The following is a 14,439-nucleotide window of genomic DNA, read 5'->3' on the forward strand; positions in this document are numbered from 1 at the left end:
GTCATAGTCAACTCTTAGTGACCAAATAGAGCCTTCTCCAGAGAGCTAGGAATTTCAGACAGCCCTAACATGCCTTTATCTTTTCTTTTCTTTTTTTACTCCACGAAGGCCTTTCTGATCCTACAAACTGGTAGGATATTGGAAAGATAAAGCAGTATATTTTTTTATATAATTTAAAACACTGAGTACCTATGATGCATGTGAAGGACTAGGAAAACATGAAACTCCAGAACTTATTCTGATGTATATGCCAACTTCCCATTGTTCCTATCACCCATCTCCTCCCACTTAATGCATGACTGTAACTTTTTTGCGTATATCCTTAACGATTTATATTGATATTGATTGTTTCCTAGTATGATTTGATTGCTTATTTGTACCCTATGACTACCATTAAGTGTTTTACCTTATGATTCTTGACGAGTATATCTTTTTATGTACACTGAGAGCATACACACCAAAGACAAATTCCTTGTGTGTTCAATCACACTTGGCCAATAAAGAATTCTGTTCTGTTCTGTTCTGTTCTGTTCTGTTCTGTTCTGTTCTACCCTATCCTATCCTATCCTATCCTATCCTGTCCTATCCTATCCTATCCTATCCTAATGATTCTTGATGAATGTATCTTGTCTTTTTATGTACACTGAGAGCAAATGCACCAAAGGCAAATTCCTTGTGTGTCCAGTCACACTTGGCCAATAAAGAATTCTATTCTGTTATGTTCTGATGATTCTTGATGAATGTATCTTGTCTTTTTATGTACACTGAGAGTGTATGCACCAAAGACAAATTCCTTGTGTGTCCAATCACACTTGGCCAATAAAGAATTCTATAATTCTATTCTATCCATACAAAGGCTTCAGTTAAATGTACCTGGCCATCCAGGAGCACAAAGGTGGACCATGCAAAACACACTGGAAAAATGAAGGAAAGGTAGTTTCAGCACTTAAAACCCACCAGAATCAACTTAGAAGATCACAAACAATATTAAAGTAAAAGTAGATCATCACAAATAGTATTGAGTAGCCATACGGAATATGCTTTAATTCATCTCTTTTCATGAATGAATGATCTGTTTTATCTCTTTTTCCTTTTAACTCCTTGAAGATGTGGGAGAAAGCCATCCAGCTCAGCAAAGAATTGGCTGACATGTACGAGAACAAAGTCTTTGACTACGAGAGCCTTGGCAATCTCTTGGTAAGGGAAGGAGGTCTACTGGGTGAAAAATACTGAGAGGAATGTCAATCGTATGGGTTCCAAAGGAATGTTCTTATGTTCCTGATTGAGAGACGAGCAATAAATTAGAAACTTGGGGAGCAGTAGTACAAATGGGTGTTTAGGGTGAAGAAACGTTAAAAAAAAAATTAAATCACCCCCAATCTACTCTTCTTCTTTTTAAAATGTATGTGCAGAAAAAACGGGCTACCTTCTATGAGAACATCATGAAAGCAATGAGGCCTCAACCAGAATATTTTGCTGTTGGATATTTTGGCCATGGATTTCCTTCCTTCCTTCGGGTAAGGATGCTAAGTGGGGTCTCTATGATGGTGCTGAATAACCCTGGGATGTAGCCTACAGTCCTGTAATTATAATTAACTCCCCTCTTTAATCCAAACAGACAGAAGAATGTTGTTTTGGGGATAATCCAAAACTTCATCTCTGAATAAGCAGCACAGATACACTGGCTTTGCCTTATCCCACCGATAAAGGGTTAACTAAAATACCATTATCTAGTTACACATTTAGGTGAGTGTTGCTGCAAGTACCAGCAAGTTTTGCTTTCATAGTTCATCCAAACTCCTTGTTGTTTTCCTGTTAGTCACAGAGAAATTGTTGTGGCTTTCTCAGAATGTACGTATGTATTGTGCAATTTCTATACAACTCCTCCTTAATGGCCTTAGAAGTAATACAGACTAGACTGAAAACAGAGAGAAATGCCAGTCCTTGATTTTAGAACCATTTGTTTATTGACTGTTCAAAGTTGCAACGTCACTGAAAAAAAGTGACTTACGACTGTTTTTCACATTTTCACACTTACGACTGCTGCAACATTCCCATGTTCATTTGATCAAAATTCAGGTGCTTGGCAACTGGTGCTTATTTATGACAGTTGCAGTGCCCTAAAGTCATGTGAGAAAATTAACTTAACAACTGTGGCAAGAAAGGTTGTAAAATGGGGCAAAACTCACTTAACAACTGCCTTGTTTAGCAACAGAAATGTTGGGCTCAGTTGTGGTTGTAAGTTGAGGACTGCCCGTAGTTCCTGATTTGTTTTTATTTCCATGCAAAATTAGTTCATAAATAAATCTACCAACTTCTATTTTCTTTCCTTGATATTTAGCGTATGTGTATTTGTGTAAATATGACCAAGTTATTGGTCATATTTACACAACATATTTAGCCAAATGTGTTAGGAATTCTGGCTTATTGGTAACAAACATGTTAGTACATTCTTCCTGGAAGGATAGAGTTGGAAAATCTTAGCACTATATCCTCAATTAAAATAACTGGTGTTCCAGACTTCTAATAAGCTGGACTTCAGAGCTGTGTTTGGGTTTTATAGATCTTTATTTGTCTGAGCAAAGAAAGAGAAGATCTTGGGTTTGAATATAGTGAAAAATATGTTTACCTCTCTATATTGTTGGTTATTCCATTCCAGGACTAACTGCAAAGTTTTCCTGTTTGTGAAGCCAGTTTCTCAGTGATTCTCATTTTAGGTTTTGCACAGTGCAAGCAGTATGTGATTATCCAGCAGTATTTATTTTATTTAATTATTTATTAAATGTATATGGTGCCCATCTCAATCTAAAAAACAACTATGGACCTCTTGCAATTAAAATCATAAATAAATATAGAACATATTAAAAATATTAAATACATCAAATAGAAATGTGAGATCAGTACAGAAACGGTCTTTTCCTAGTTAGTCCATTGGCCACTTCCAATGATGAACGCCTCCATAATAATTGGGGGAGCTTCAAAAATAGAATTTGGTATCTACCATGGAACAATTGGAAAAGTTGAGAGTCTGTTTCAGACTCAAGCCACCCCAAACTGAACTCCATTGCTTGAAGTGGCCACTCTGTTTTCCTATCCTCCCCAGTGCCGAGAATGTTGTGGTTCTCCCAATTTCATTTCTAATGCTTGCCTCTTTTAGAACAAGATGTTCATCTACCGTGGAAAGGAATATGAAAGGAGGGAAGATTTCATTGTGAAACTCCTCACCCAGTTTCCAAATGCTGAGAAAATGAGCAGTACCACCCCACCATCAGAAGATGTCAAAGCTTCTTTTAAGCAATGTATCCTTTGGGAAGGAAGAGAGTTTAGGATGGTGTTGGCAAACCTTTCAGACACCGAGTGCCCAAACTGCGTGTGCATGCTCAAACTAAAAGGTGCGCTCGTGCACACAAATATGCACATATGCATGCACATACACTGACATGTGCAAACATGTGCATGCGTGGGCATGCACAGCAGAGATCCGAAGACCAGCTGGCTGGCAGGAGGCAGGGCATTCCAACACTGGCAGCGCAGCAAGAGGTAAGATCTTTTTCTTTTGTGAGCTTCTGTTTTGTCATTTGCAGGGAAACAGAAGCTCACAAAAGAAACGCCATGGAGTTCTGACTGGGATGACGGCATGCGTACCAGCAGAGAGGGCTCTGTGTGCCACCTCTGGCACGCGTATCATAGGTTCTCCATCACGAGTTTAGGAACTAACTTAAGATAACAAAAGTTGATATGGAGAGTAGAAAACTGGCAAAGCTGATGATGGGAGGGTTGAAACAGTCCTGGCTCACTTCTGGTATCAGAAATGGACAATACAGTGTATTTAGCTGGTCTATTTGCCATTGAGATCCAAATGGTTTGCCTGAAGTCCAGCATAAACTAGGCATTAAAGACAGAAGTTGGATGCCTGGATCCAAAGCAAGACTTGGAAACCAACTGTAAACCAATTTGGATTTCATTTAGGTTCCCTGCTAAGTTCTGAGAATTTGAAAAATAAGTCCAATTCCATTATTCTGTCGCTCGAAACAGATTAATCTCATAGATTTCGTTGGGCTTTTATATAACCAACTTTTTTTTTTTTAATTTGATTTATATGCCGCCCTTCTCCGGAGACTCAGGGCAGCTTACAATGCGTTAAGCAATAGCCTTCATACTTTTGTATATTTTATACAAAGTCAGCTTATTGCCCCCACAATCTGGGTCCTCAATTTACCTACCTTAGAAAGGATGGAAGGCTGAGTCAACCTTGAGCCTTGGCGAGATTCGAACCCTGCAGTAATTGCAGGCAGCTGGTCTTAATAACCAGCTTAATAACAGGGTGCCTTAGACCACTGTACTACCAAGGCTCTCACAATAACTTGTGAGCTATTATTATTTTTTTTCCAAATGTCTGACTTCCCCGCTCCTTTTTTCCATTTTCCCAAGGTTGACTTACTTGAATTGTCATTTAAGTTGTTTATTCTGCAAGTTGATTGATATTTCCAGACTATTTCGGGTCTCCTTCATATTCTGTGGAAAGTTAATACTGTATAAGGCCGTGATGGTGAACCTATGGCACATGTGCTGGAAGTGGCACACAGAGCCATCTCTCCAGGCACACCAACCATCACCCGTTGCTCTTCCAGGTTCTGGTGCGCACATGCACTCCGGCCAGCTGGTCTTTGGACGTGCGGGAACACCAGAAACCGGAAGAGCAACTCCCTGGTGCACATGCGTATGCTGGGAAGCTGAACTTCCAGTTTCCGGTGCGCACATGCATGCCAGTCAGCTGGTCTTCGCATGCACACGCACACCAGAAACCACAAGACCAGTTGACTGGCATGCATGTGCATGCCGGAAACCGGAAGCTCAGCTTCCCAGCATGCTCATGCGCACCAGGGAGCTGCTCTTCCAGTTTCTGCTGCTCCCCCGTGGGCGCGCTCCCGTTTTGGCACTTGGTGCCGAAGGTATCCTTATTGTAGGTACATCTGAAAACAGAGCTTTAGCATAGATTATTTCTCAACCTACCCCAGTATTATGTACATAATTTGGGAGTATTATTTTCGGCACTAGTCTCTCTTTTCATAGTACATTTCTGCTTACACAATTAGTGTGGTGACCATATGCTGCTACGTATAACCTCTCAGTCCTACCCTGTTTTCCCCAAAATAAGACATCCCCTTATAATAAGCCCAATTGGGCTTTTGAGTGCATGGCAATAAGGCCAAGCGCTTATTTCAGGGTTCAAAAAAATATAAGACAGGGTCTTATTTTCGGGAAAACACAGTACTTTATAAATCAGTAAAAAGTATCTACACCAGCCCTTTCCATCTTGATCTCTCCAGATGTTCTGTATTACAGCTATCCCAAATGAAACCTGGAAGTGTTCATATTGGATAAAACATTCAACACAATTGTCAATATGTCAAGCTGTATTCACACACAAAAAAGATTAACCTGGTTACCAGGGTTCTACCATGGTGGCACAGTGATTAGAGTGCAGTACTGCAGGCTACTTCTGGTGATCACCGGCTGCCAACAGTTTGGCAGATCGAATCTCACCAGGTTCAAGATTGACTCAGCCTTCCATCCTTTTGAGTGGGTAAAATGAGGGCCCAGATTGTTGGGGGCAAGAGGCTGACTCTATAAACTGCTTAGAGAGGGCTGTAAAGCACTGTGAAGCAGTATATAAGTCTAAGTGCTATTCCCATTGCTATTCTTGCAGGACACTGAAGTAAAAACTGGCCATTAGCTCGGATCACACAATACCATAAGACACATTCCAAAACTAATCATAGTTGAAATTTATCAAGCTTAGCGTGTCTGAATGCCACCACTAGGATTATAACTTAACTTGGTTTAGTGCATGGGGTAAAACAATTGTTACGATTGTAGCCCCTCCTAAGTATTCATTTTTTTCTCAATGAGGAACAGATCATAGCATCTTCTTGTCCACCTTCTGGTTCCTTTTTTCCTTAATTTGTACATTCAGACATACAGTGTTTCTTAGTTAAGCCTGTCATGAACCTTCCTCCAAGCTACAAAGACAAGCCTGTTCCAGAGCAGATTCTAAAGTAAGGATTCACCTCCAATTTACCTCTCCGCATCTAGAAACAAATTACTTAGCTAAGGGCTGCTTTACCCTGTTTCATAAAGACCAGAATGCAGAAAGACTGACTTCTACATTCTTGACAGCTGAAGGCATGAATTAACCTATCTGTCAACTTGCAAAGCTTTCAAGTTGCCATGAGCAGGAGGGAAGGAGAACTGAAGTGCATTCCATACATTCTTCCTGACCGCAATCAGAAGGAGGGTGTTAGGTTTCACAGCCAGCCAAAGTGGTTCATTGGAGAATGTGATTTATGACATGGCCAGAGAGGAGGGGAGAGACAGGGTCATAGAGGAACGTAAATCTACGTAGGATCAGTCCTAACTACATCCGAGTATTGCCGGAATGTTGCTCCTAATAAATGGCTATATTTCCTTTGAAGTTTGGATCATGGCTCATGAATTAATTAGGGCATCTTTCGGAAACTTGACAGACAGTTAGGACTGCTTTTAAAAATCTGTAAAGATTAACAGGTTTCCTGAATCCTGGACTCTCCAACAGCTCCCTGATGTCTTGGGTGCTGGGAGGGAAAATCAGGCAACCATGGCCGGCCCTCGGGAAGTGAGGGGAGCCGAATGTCAACTTGCAAAGCTTTCAAGTTGCCATGAGCAGGCGGGAGGGAGGACTGAAGTGAATTCCATACATTCTTTCTGACCGCAATCAGAAGGAGGGTGGCCAGCCAAAGTGGTTAATTGGAGAATGTGATTTATGACATGGCCAGAGAGGAGGGGAGAGACAGGGTCATAGGGGAACGTAAATCTACGTAGGATCAGTCCTAACTACATCCGAGTATTGCCGGAATGTTGCTCCTAATAAATTACTATATTTCCTTTGAAGTTTGGATCATGGCTCATGAATTAATTAGGGCATCTTTCAGAAACTTGACACTATCCTCATCATAGAAGATAAGTCTGGTTGTTTCATAGGGATGTATCTGGAATTACGATTTTGAAATGTTTAGATGGAGCATTATATCAGATCATTTAAATACCCTGATCCTTAAGTGCCACTAAGCCATAGTTTAGCTTTTTTGTTGAATAGAATGCAGTCATTTAGCCAAAATTGAACAAACCACAGAAATGTAGGAAATTGAATGAAGTATCTGTTTAGCATGCATTCATGTGTTCTACTGCTTTCAATATCCACTAACCTGGATTGTTATAGCACTGATATCAGACTTAGATTTTGGGTGTTGGCTGAGTTTTTAAGTTGTTTTCATCTGCTGCTTTAGCTTTTATAGATCCAACGAAGTACAACAGTTCCAACACTCGCGGCCTTTCAGGAAAGGAGAAAAAGATCCTGAGAATGAATTTGCAGTAAGTCATTTCTTCTCTGCCATCCCTGTCATTTTTTCCTTTCATTCATTCATTCATTCATTCATTCATTCATTCATTCATTCATTCATTTATTAAATTTATATGCCGCCCCTCTCCGGAGACTCAGGGTGGCTCACAATACATTTTTTAAAAAACCATTCTAGAAACATTTAAAAGATTAAAAAACATTAAAAACCTTAGAATGTATTCATACCATTTGTGGCTGGATCTCGCCAGATCGCAAAGCGAGATCAACAGCCCCAGGCCTGCCGAAAAACACATGCTTTTCATATGTTGGCTTGATTCTTTGGTTCCTCAATTTTGGAGGAATAAATTCTTGCATTTTGGTAGCAAACACGTAGCAAGCAATAGGACATACGGTAATTATCAACAGTTATACAAACCCTAAAATACAAAGTCCTTTGTCCAAGGATGGAACACAAATCTGGGTTATTTTTGTTGGTAGGGTTGCATCCTTTGGGACCCTAACAAAATTCAGTGGTATGATAGTAAAGTGAATGGGGAATAGATAATAATATAGTTTAACCCCCCAAATATAATGATCTCTCTAACTTCAATTTCAGAAGAAATTGGGAGGGAGAAAGTCCTATTTTAAGTCATATGGGAAATGTGATCCCCTTATTCTTTGACTTGAAGTTGTTCAGCTTGAGTTTTACTTAATATTGCCTGTGATGAACTAGCAGTTGGTCTTATTTCAAATGAAAAACATCAGAGAACTTTGAAAAGAACAGAAGAATTAGGGGTGACATGATAGCAGTATTTCAGTACTTGAGGGGCTGCCACTAAGAAAGGGGGGGGTGTCAAATTATTCTCCAAAGCACCAGAGGGCAGGACAAGAAACAATGGTTGGAAATGAATCAAAGAGAGAAGCAACCTGAAATTAAGGAGAAACATCCTAACAGGGCAATTAACCAGTGGAACTGCTTGCCTTCAGAAATTATGGGCACTCCATCACTGGAGGTTTTTAAGAAGAAACTAGACAGCCACTTATCTGAAATAGTACAGGTCAGTGATGGCTAACCTTTTTGCCATCGCGTGCCAGGAAGGGGGGGCGGGGGAGGTTCGCGCGCATGTGTACCCACACCCATAATTCTATGCAGGCCATTTTGGGCCTCTGGAGGATCTCTGAGGGGGTGGGGAAGGCTATTTTCGCCCTCCCCAGATGCATAGAGTGGATCTGGATCCAGGTGAGAAAGAAAAACGGGCCTTCCCCACCCACCCCAGGCCCTCTGGAGGCAGGAAACAGCCTGTTTCCCTACTTCTGGTGGGCCCAGAAGGCCCGAAAATCAGCTGGCATGCGCGCCGGAGCTGAGCTGGGGTGCCCACTGATATGGTTACACGTGCCACCTGTGGCACACATGCCATAGGTTCATCATCACGGGTATAGGTTCTCCTGCTTGAGCTGGGGATTGAACTAGAAGACCTCCAAGGTCCTTTCCAGCTTCTATTCTATTCTTTAAAATACAACTTTTAGAACATCATCTCTTGATCTAGCTAAAAGGACATAGGAAATTGCTGGTATAATATAGGTGGTCCTTTCACGAGGCATTAGGAGGTCTAGGTCAGTGATGGCTAACCTTTTTGCTATCGCGTGCCAGGAAAGGGGGGGCGGGAGGTTCGCGTGCGTGTGTGCCCATACCCATAATTCTATGTATCCCACCCTGTGCATGCACACGCGACTCCCACTCCTGGCATGCAACGGCCCAGTAGACCCGTTTTTCTTTCTCACCTGGCTCCAGATCCTCTTTATGCATCTGGGGAGGGCAAAAACAGCCTTCCCCACCCCCTCGGAGGTCCTCCGGAGGCCCGAAAGGGCCCGTTTTCCAACTTTTGGTTAGACAGGAAGTGACTTTTTTGCTGTCCCCAGCCTCCAGAGTCTCCTAGAGAGGCTGAGAGCTGAGCTGGCATGCCAGGCCACCTGTGGCATGCGTGCCATAGGTTCGCCCTCACGGGTCTAGGTGATTGAAAAACAAATTGGAGCAATCTTTTTTCCAATAGATCCGATCTCAATATAGCCTAGGACTTTGCATGAAGGCTACCCAACTCCTTGCTCTTCCTGATTTAATTTTTTTTTAAGGTTCTTTGAATCAAGTAATGAAGGTACAACTAGGTACAGATATAAGCAATAAGATATAAGAACTCCAATGACTCCTTTAGGCATTGGGTATCCTGAGATATTTTTGGAAAAAGGAAAAAAGATAAGATAGTAGACAACATCCTTAGAGACTAAGCAGTTGTTCCACTTTTCTTCTGGATAAATATCGGGTGGATGATTGCACCCAACTTGGCAGTCAATATTGATGAAAGCATCGTCCCCTGATTGTCAAAAAAAAGTTGACAATCCCTGGCCTCCAATAATGCGGTCATGTCAGATTATGAGTCAAGCTAGCAAAATGGCATTCTTGTAAGCAGTCCTCGATTTACAACAGATCATTTAGTGACCGTTCAAAGTTACAACCTCACTGGAAAATGTGACTTATGACCATTTTTCACACTAACGACCGTTGCAGCATCCCCATGGTCATGCGATCAAAATTCAGACCGTTGGCAACTGACTCATATTTATGGCCTTTGCAATGTCTTGGGATCATGTGATCACCTTTTATGACCGTCTGACAAGCAAAGTCAATGGGGAGGTCAGATTCACTTAACAACGGTGCTGCTAACTTAACAACTGCAGTGGTTCACTTAACAAGCGTGGCAAGAAAGCTCATAAAATGGAGCAAATCTCATTTAACAAATGCCTCACTTAGCAACATAAATTTTGGGCTCCATTGTGGTCGTAAGCCGAGGACTACCTGTACTCAAAACAAACCGTGTTATGACTTCATCTGATTACCTAGTTCCTACGACATCATGAGTCACATATTCAATTTTAGCCTAGATTAACATGTTGTATGAATCCAGACATAAATTCTTGCATTAGACTGATTTGGGGGGGAAATGAGCTTCTGATTCTTAGCCCCATCATTCTGCTGAGGAAGGGCTAAGAGAGAATATTCCTTGCATAGGTATAATATAAAATATACATATGTTTTACGTCTTGTTCCTTTTTGGTGTTTTTTTTTGTCTTCTTAGACTATGTGGATAGAACGTACCACCTATACAACCGCCTATTCTTTCCCTGGGATCCTCAAATGGTTTGAAGTCAAGCAAGTCACTATGGTGAGAAGCTTTTATTGCAGTCTCTAATTCAGCCTCCCCAACTTGGTAGCCTTTAGATCAGTGGTGAAATCTAAGATTTGTTACTACCGGTTCTGTGGGCGTGGCTTGGTGGTGGTGGGGGTAATGTGACTGGGTGGGCGTGGCCAATTTTTTTTTTTATTTTTAAAACCATTTTTTCTACAACCTCTTTGGCGAAGAGGTTGTAAAAAAATGCTTTCAAAAAGTTCTGACGATCCCAGCTGAGTTGCCTGATTGGCAGAGGCTTTTTTTTCTTTTAAATGCCTCTGACGATCAGGCAACTCAGCTTGGATCGTCAGAGGCTTTTAAAAGAAAAAAAGGGGTTTTTTTTCTTTTAAATGCCTCTGACGATCCCAGCTGAGTTGCCTGATTAGCAGAGGCTTTTTTTCTTTTAAATGCCTCTGACGATCCCAGCTGAGCCGCGCGATCATCAGAGGCTTTTTTTTTATACTTTTAAAAGCATTTTTCAGCCAAAGAGGTTGTAGAAAAAATGCTTTTAAAAGTAAAAAAAAAAAAGCCTCTGATGATTGTGCGGCTCAACTGGGCATGGGGGAGGGCAGGGATTTTTGCTACCGGTTCTCCGAACCACCCGCCTCCATCGCTACCGGATCGAGTGATCCTGTTGCAGGAAAAATGACGGACTAGGACAAGCTCTTCAGTGCAGGAAAGAGTTTTTATTTGCGCAAGGTTCAAACAGTCCGAAGACCACGAAAAAGTCTGAACGCCGATGGCTTCTTCTGGCCATGTATTTATACAGTTTAAAGACAAAAGTATTACAGAGAGTGATGCATTTCACACGTAGAAGCTACCCTTTAATCTATCTCTAGGAAAGACATAACAGCCCCGTTCCCACAGGCTCAGGCTTTCAGCTCCGGAGCTCAAGACATAACAAAAGGAGATAAGAGGCTAGAAGACGCCTCACAAGCAGTAAAGAGGACAGTAAGGGAAACAATATTTTCTCTCTGAAATCTACATGACATTTGGGGTGCAATAACCATTAAACACCAGATGTATCTGTTTAGGGTCAGTTTGCCCTTTTACAATTCTGTACCTACGTCAAATACCGTTTGTCAATTCAGCACCTTGGCACGGAAGAGGCACTTCTGTCTTAACCAAAGATTTGGATTTCTAATATTTGAGTTTTATCCCAATATCGAATCTTAGCCTGGCTCATACCCCCCTTTGTGACTCATCTGTTTATCCAGACGAGTCACACCATAGGTCCTCTTCCTGCTGGAGCCGTTTGTAATCCCACATAGCCATCACCTGAGCGGTTGTCTTACGTTCCACCAGCAAGGATAGACTTTTAGAGATAGTTTTAACAAACAGAGGTAAAATACATGGGAGAAAAATACACCCCGCAGCTATTAATCCTACCAGGCCAAAGATGGCCTGCAGGCCAGGTAACCTTGACCACCATCCTGAAAACATATCCTATAAATTAAGACCTTTCCAAGTCTGGATTGGCACATGAGCTATTTTAACCATTTTGTCTGTTATTTCCTTAATAACCTTTCCGCTTTCATCAACTTCTACACAGCAGTTAGTCAAATTAAACTTTCCACATACCCCTCCTTCCTTGGCTAACAAATAATCTAAAGCTAACCTATTCTGCATAATATATGTCCTTGATTTGACACTTTCCCTAGCTAATTGAGTAAGACCTTTTACAGTTTCGTTGGTGATGATTTCAACCACAGCTTGCAGACGAATTAAACGGTTCAGAATGTATATAGGGGTCCGATAGCCATACATGCCATCTACCGCCCATGTAGCTGGTCCATAAACCTCAATAATTCACTCTGCAGGCCATTCTACACTTCCCCAACTACGTTGGTTACCTCCGACCCTAACTTTCCCTATTGCAGATGTGTCTACATGTCTTCTTTGTCTTAAGCTTCCCACCTCATCATATACCGGGACACCTAAAACCTGTCGAGTTTTAAGGGGAAGCAAAAAGAATCCTGGTCCAATTATTCCCAGGACACAAGCTCCACACCAGGATTTAGGTAGAACCCCATATGCCATCTTACCACATATCCAGTATAGTCCATCAGGAGCCAGCCATTCAAGGGTCTGATTATCTGGATCTTGTAAAAAAAAGAGAACCCGTTTACCTTAAACAGGGCCCTTTAATACTCTCTGTGGCAGTACCTCCTGACCACCATACCTTACTTTCCCATTTTCCTGTACATATAAGGTTTCCTACCTGACGACAGCCTGCCACAATTTTTCTCTGGAAACAAACATTCCCTACCAAACTAGCAGTCAAAGTCCAGTCTCCATCCTTACCCTTATTATATGACAGATTACCCTTATAATCCATTTCTAAAACTTTGGAACAATTTAATTCCTGGGCTTCCCATGGCCATTTTTCTCCCATGTTAGTTCCTCCACATACAAAACAATCCGATACATTCAGAGTGTGGGCTATGTCTCCTGCCAATTTGACAAAGGTATTTGTTACATAGCTAGGGATTTCGGGTATATTCAGCTTTCCCCTTTTCAGATAATATTACAAGGGAACTTCTTCAGGATTTATTACCAAATAATGTACTAGCACCTCCTCTATAATTTTCACGTCCCACTCTACCTTACAGCTTATACATAAAACACAATCAATACAGTGAGTGCAACAACAACACTCACACCCACAATTACAAAACCAATACAATTAAAAAAATCTTTTTTTCTGTTCCTTTGCATCAAAAGGCAGCTTCCAGGGTGTCCTAAGCAGGGACTTCTTTCATCTGTAAGAGGTTCACACTCCACAGCCGGTTGGGGAAATATTAGGAATCGGAATGACTGAGAAATCAAATGGGCCCTGGTTGTCCACAAAACCATTGCTTATATCTGTAAAACACAATAATCAATAAAGCTACTACCCCAATTACTCAAAGTGCCCACACCCAATTTTCCTCCCACATGGATCCGCAATGATCTTCAATCTCTTGTCAGGATCCAAGTTCCGGACCAATTCAAGAGAGCAGGTGCTCCATCCTCTTTTTAGCTTACAGCGGGTTACATCAGCAGATATACATCAAGGTAACCTATATATAGAATACAAAAGCTTTCTTTAAGCACATTCAAATGTCAGTTTTGTTGGATGTTGTTTGACCACGGACACTTTCCAGCCGGTGTCAGCTGCTGCCTTGACTCATGTCCGATAGATCCATGATTTTGATTCTGCAATCTTAATAGCAAGTGGAGAAGTCATAATACCAATAAAAGATCCCTTCCATCTTCCACTTGGTCCCCAGGTTCAAATGAGTGACATTAAGTTACTAATCTAGGGGGTACTTATTCCATCACATATTGTTGGAATCTCTCAATTTGCTTATTAAGTTCTTGTACCATCTCCATATTCCAACCCCCCCCCCCTTTACGACCTAAATCAGGCCACCTAACATACATATTTACCTTATTTTACCTTTCTTTTTTTTTTTTACATGGTCGGGTGGAATAAACCTCCAATACCTGTAAACAATCATGCTCAGAAACAGACTCCGTAGGCAACAAAGTTGCTGGATTTAATCGGTTAGACACCACCAGACACACCTGTGGATTCTCACTCCTAATTACCTGATATTTTGTCAACCTTTGCCCACTAATCCACAAATGTCCCTTAGTATCCAACACAGACTGCTCCTCATGAGGGGAGTGCATGAGTATAGGACAAGAAAAAGTAAATTTATTACAATTCTGAATCAATTCTGCACTTGCAGCCAGCACCTTCAAACAGTGGGGCCAGCTTTTTGGCCCCCCCCTCCAATTACAGCAAAAGCTAGCTAGTCCTAAAAAAAGCTTCTCAGTTGTCTTTTTGTC

The 14,439-nt window shown here is 41.4% G+C and overlaps 1 protein-coding gene across 1 annotated transcript in view; it reads left to right on the forward strand.

Moving 5' to 3' along the window:
* The window catches only part of DOCK5 (dedicator of cytokinesis 5), a 93,995-nt gene that overhangs the window by 53,956 nt on the left and 25,600 nt on the right, over positions 1-14,439 (forward strand). Inside the window, exons 30-35 of the mRNA XM_070952288.1 lie at positions 1,108-1,197; positions 1,413-1,517; positions 3,158-3,299; positions 5,978-6,059; positions 7,326-7,410; positions 10,510-10,596. Of these exons, the coding sequence (XP_070808389.1) occupies positions 1,108-1,197; positions 1,413-1,517; positions 3,158-3,299; positions 5,978-6,059; positions 7,326-7,410; positions 10,510-10,596 (591 nt within the window). The remainder of the gene's footprint in view (positions 1-1,107; positions 1,198-1,412; positions 1,518-3,157; positions 3,300-5,977; positions 6,060-7,325; positions 7,411-10,509; positions 10,597-14,439) is intronic.

Source organism: Pituophis catenifer, unplaced genomic scaffold (assembly GCF_029215685.1).
Source record: "Pituophis catenifer annectens isolate HBS135680 unplaced genomic scaffold, rPitCat1.0.hap2 SCAF_12, whole genome shotgun sequence".
Lineage (NCBI taxonomy): Eukaryota > Metazoa > Chordata > Lepidosauria > Squamata > Colubridae > Pituophis > Pituophis catenifer.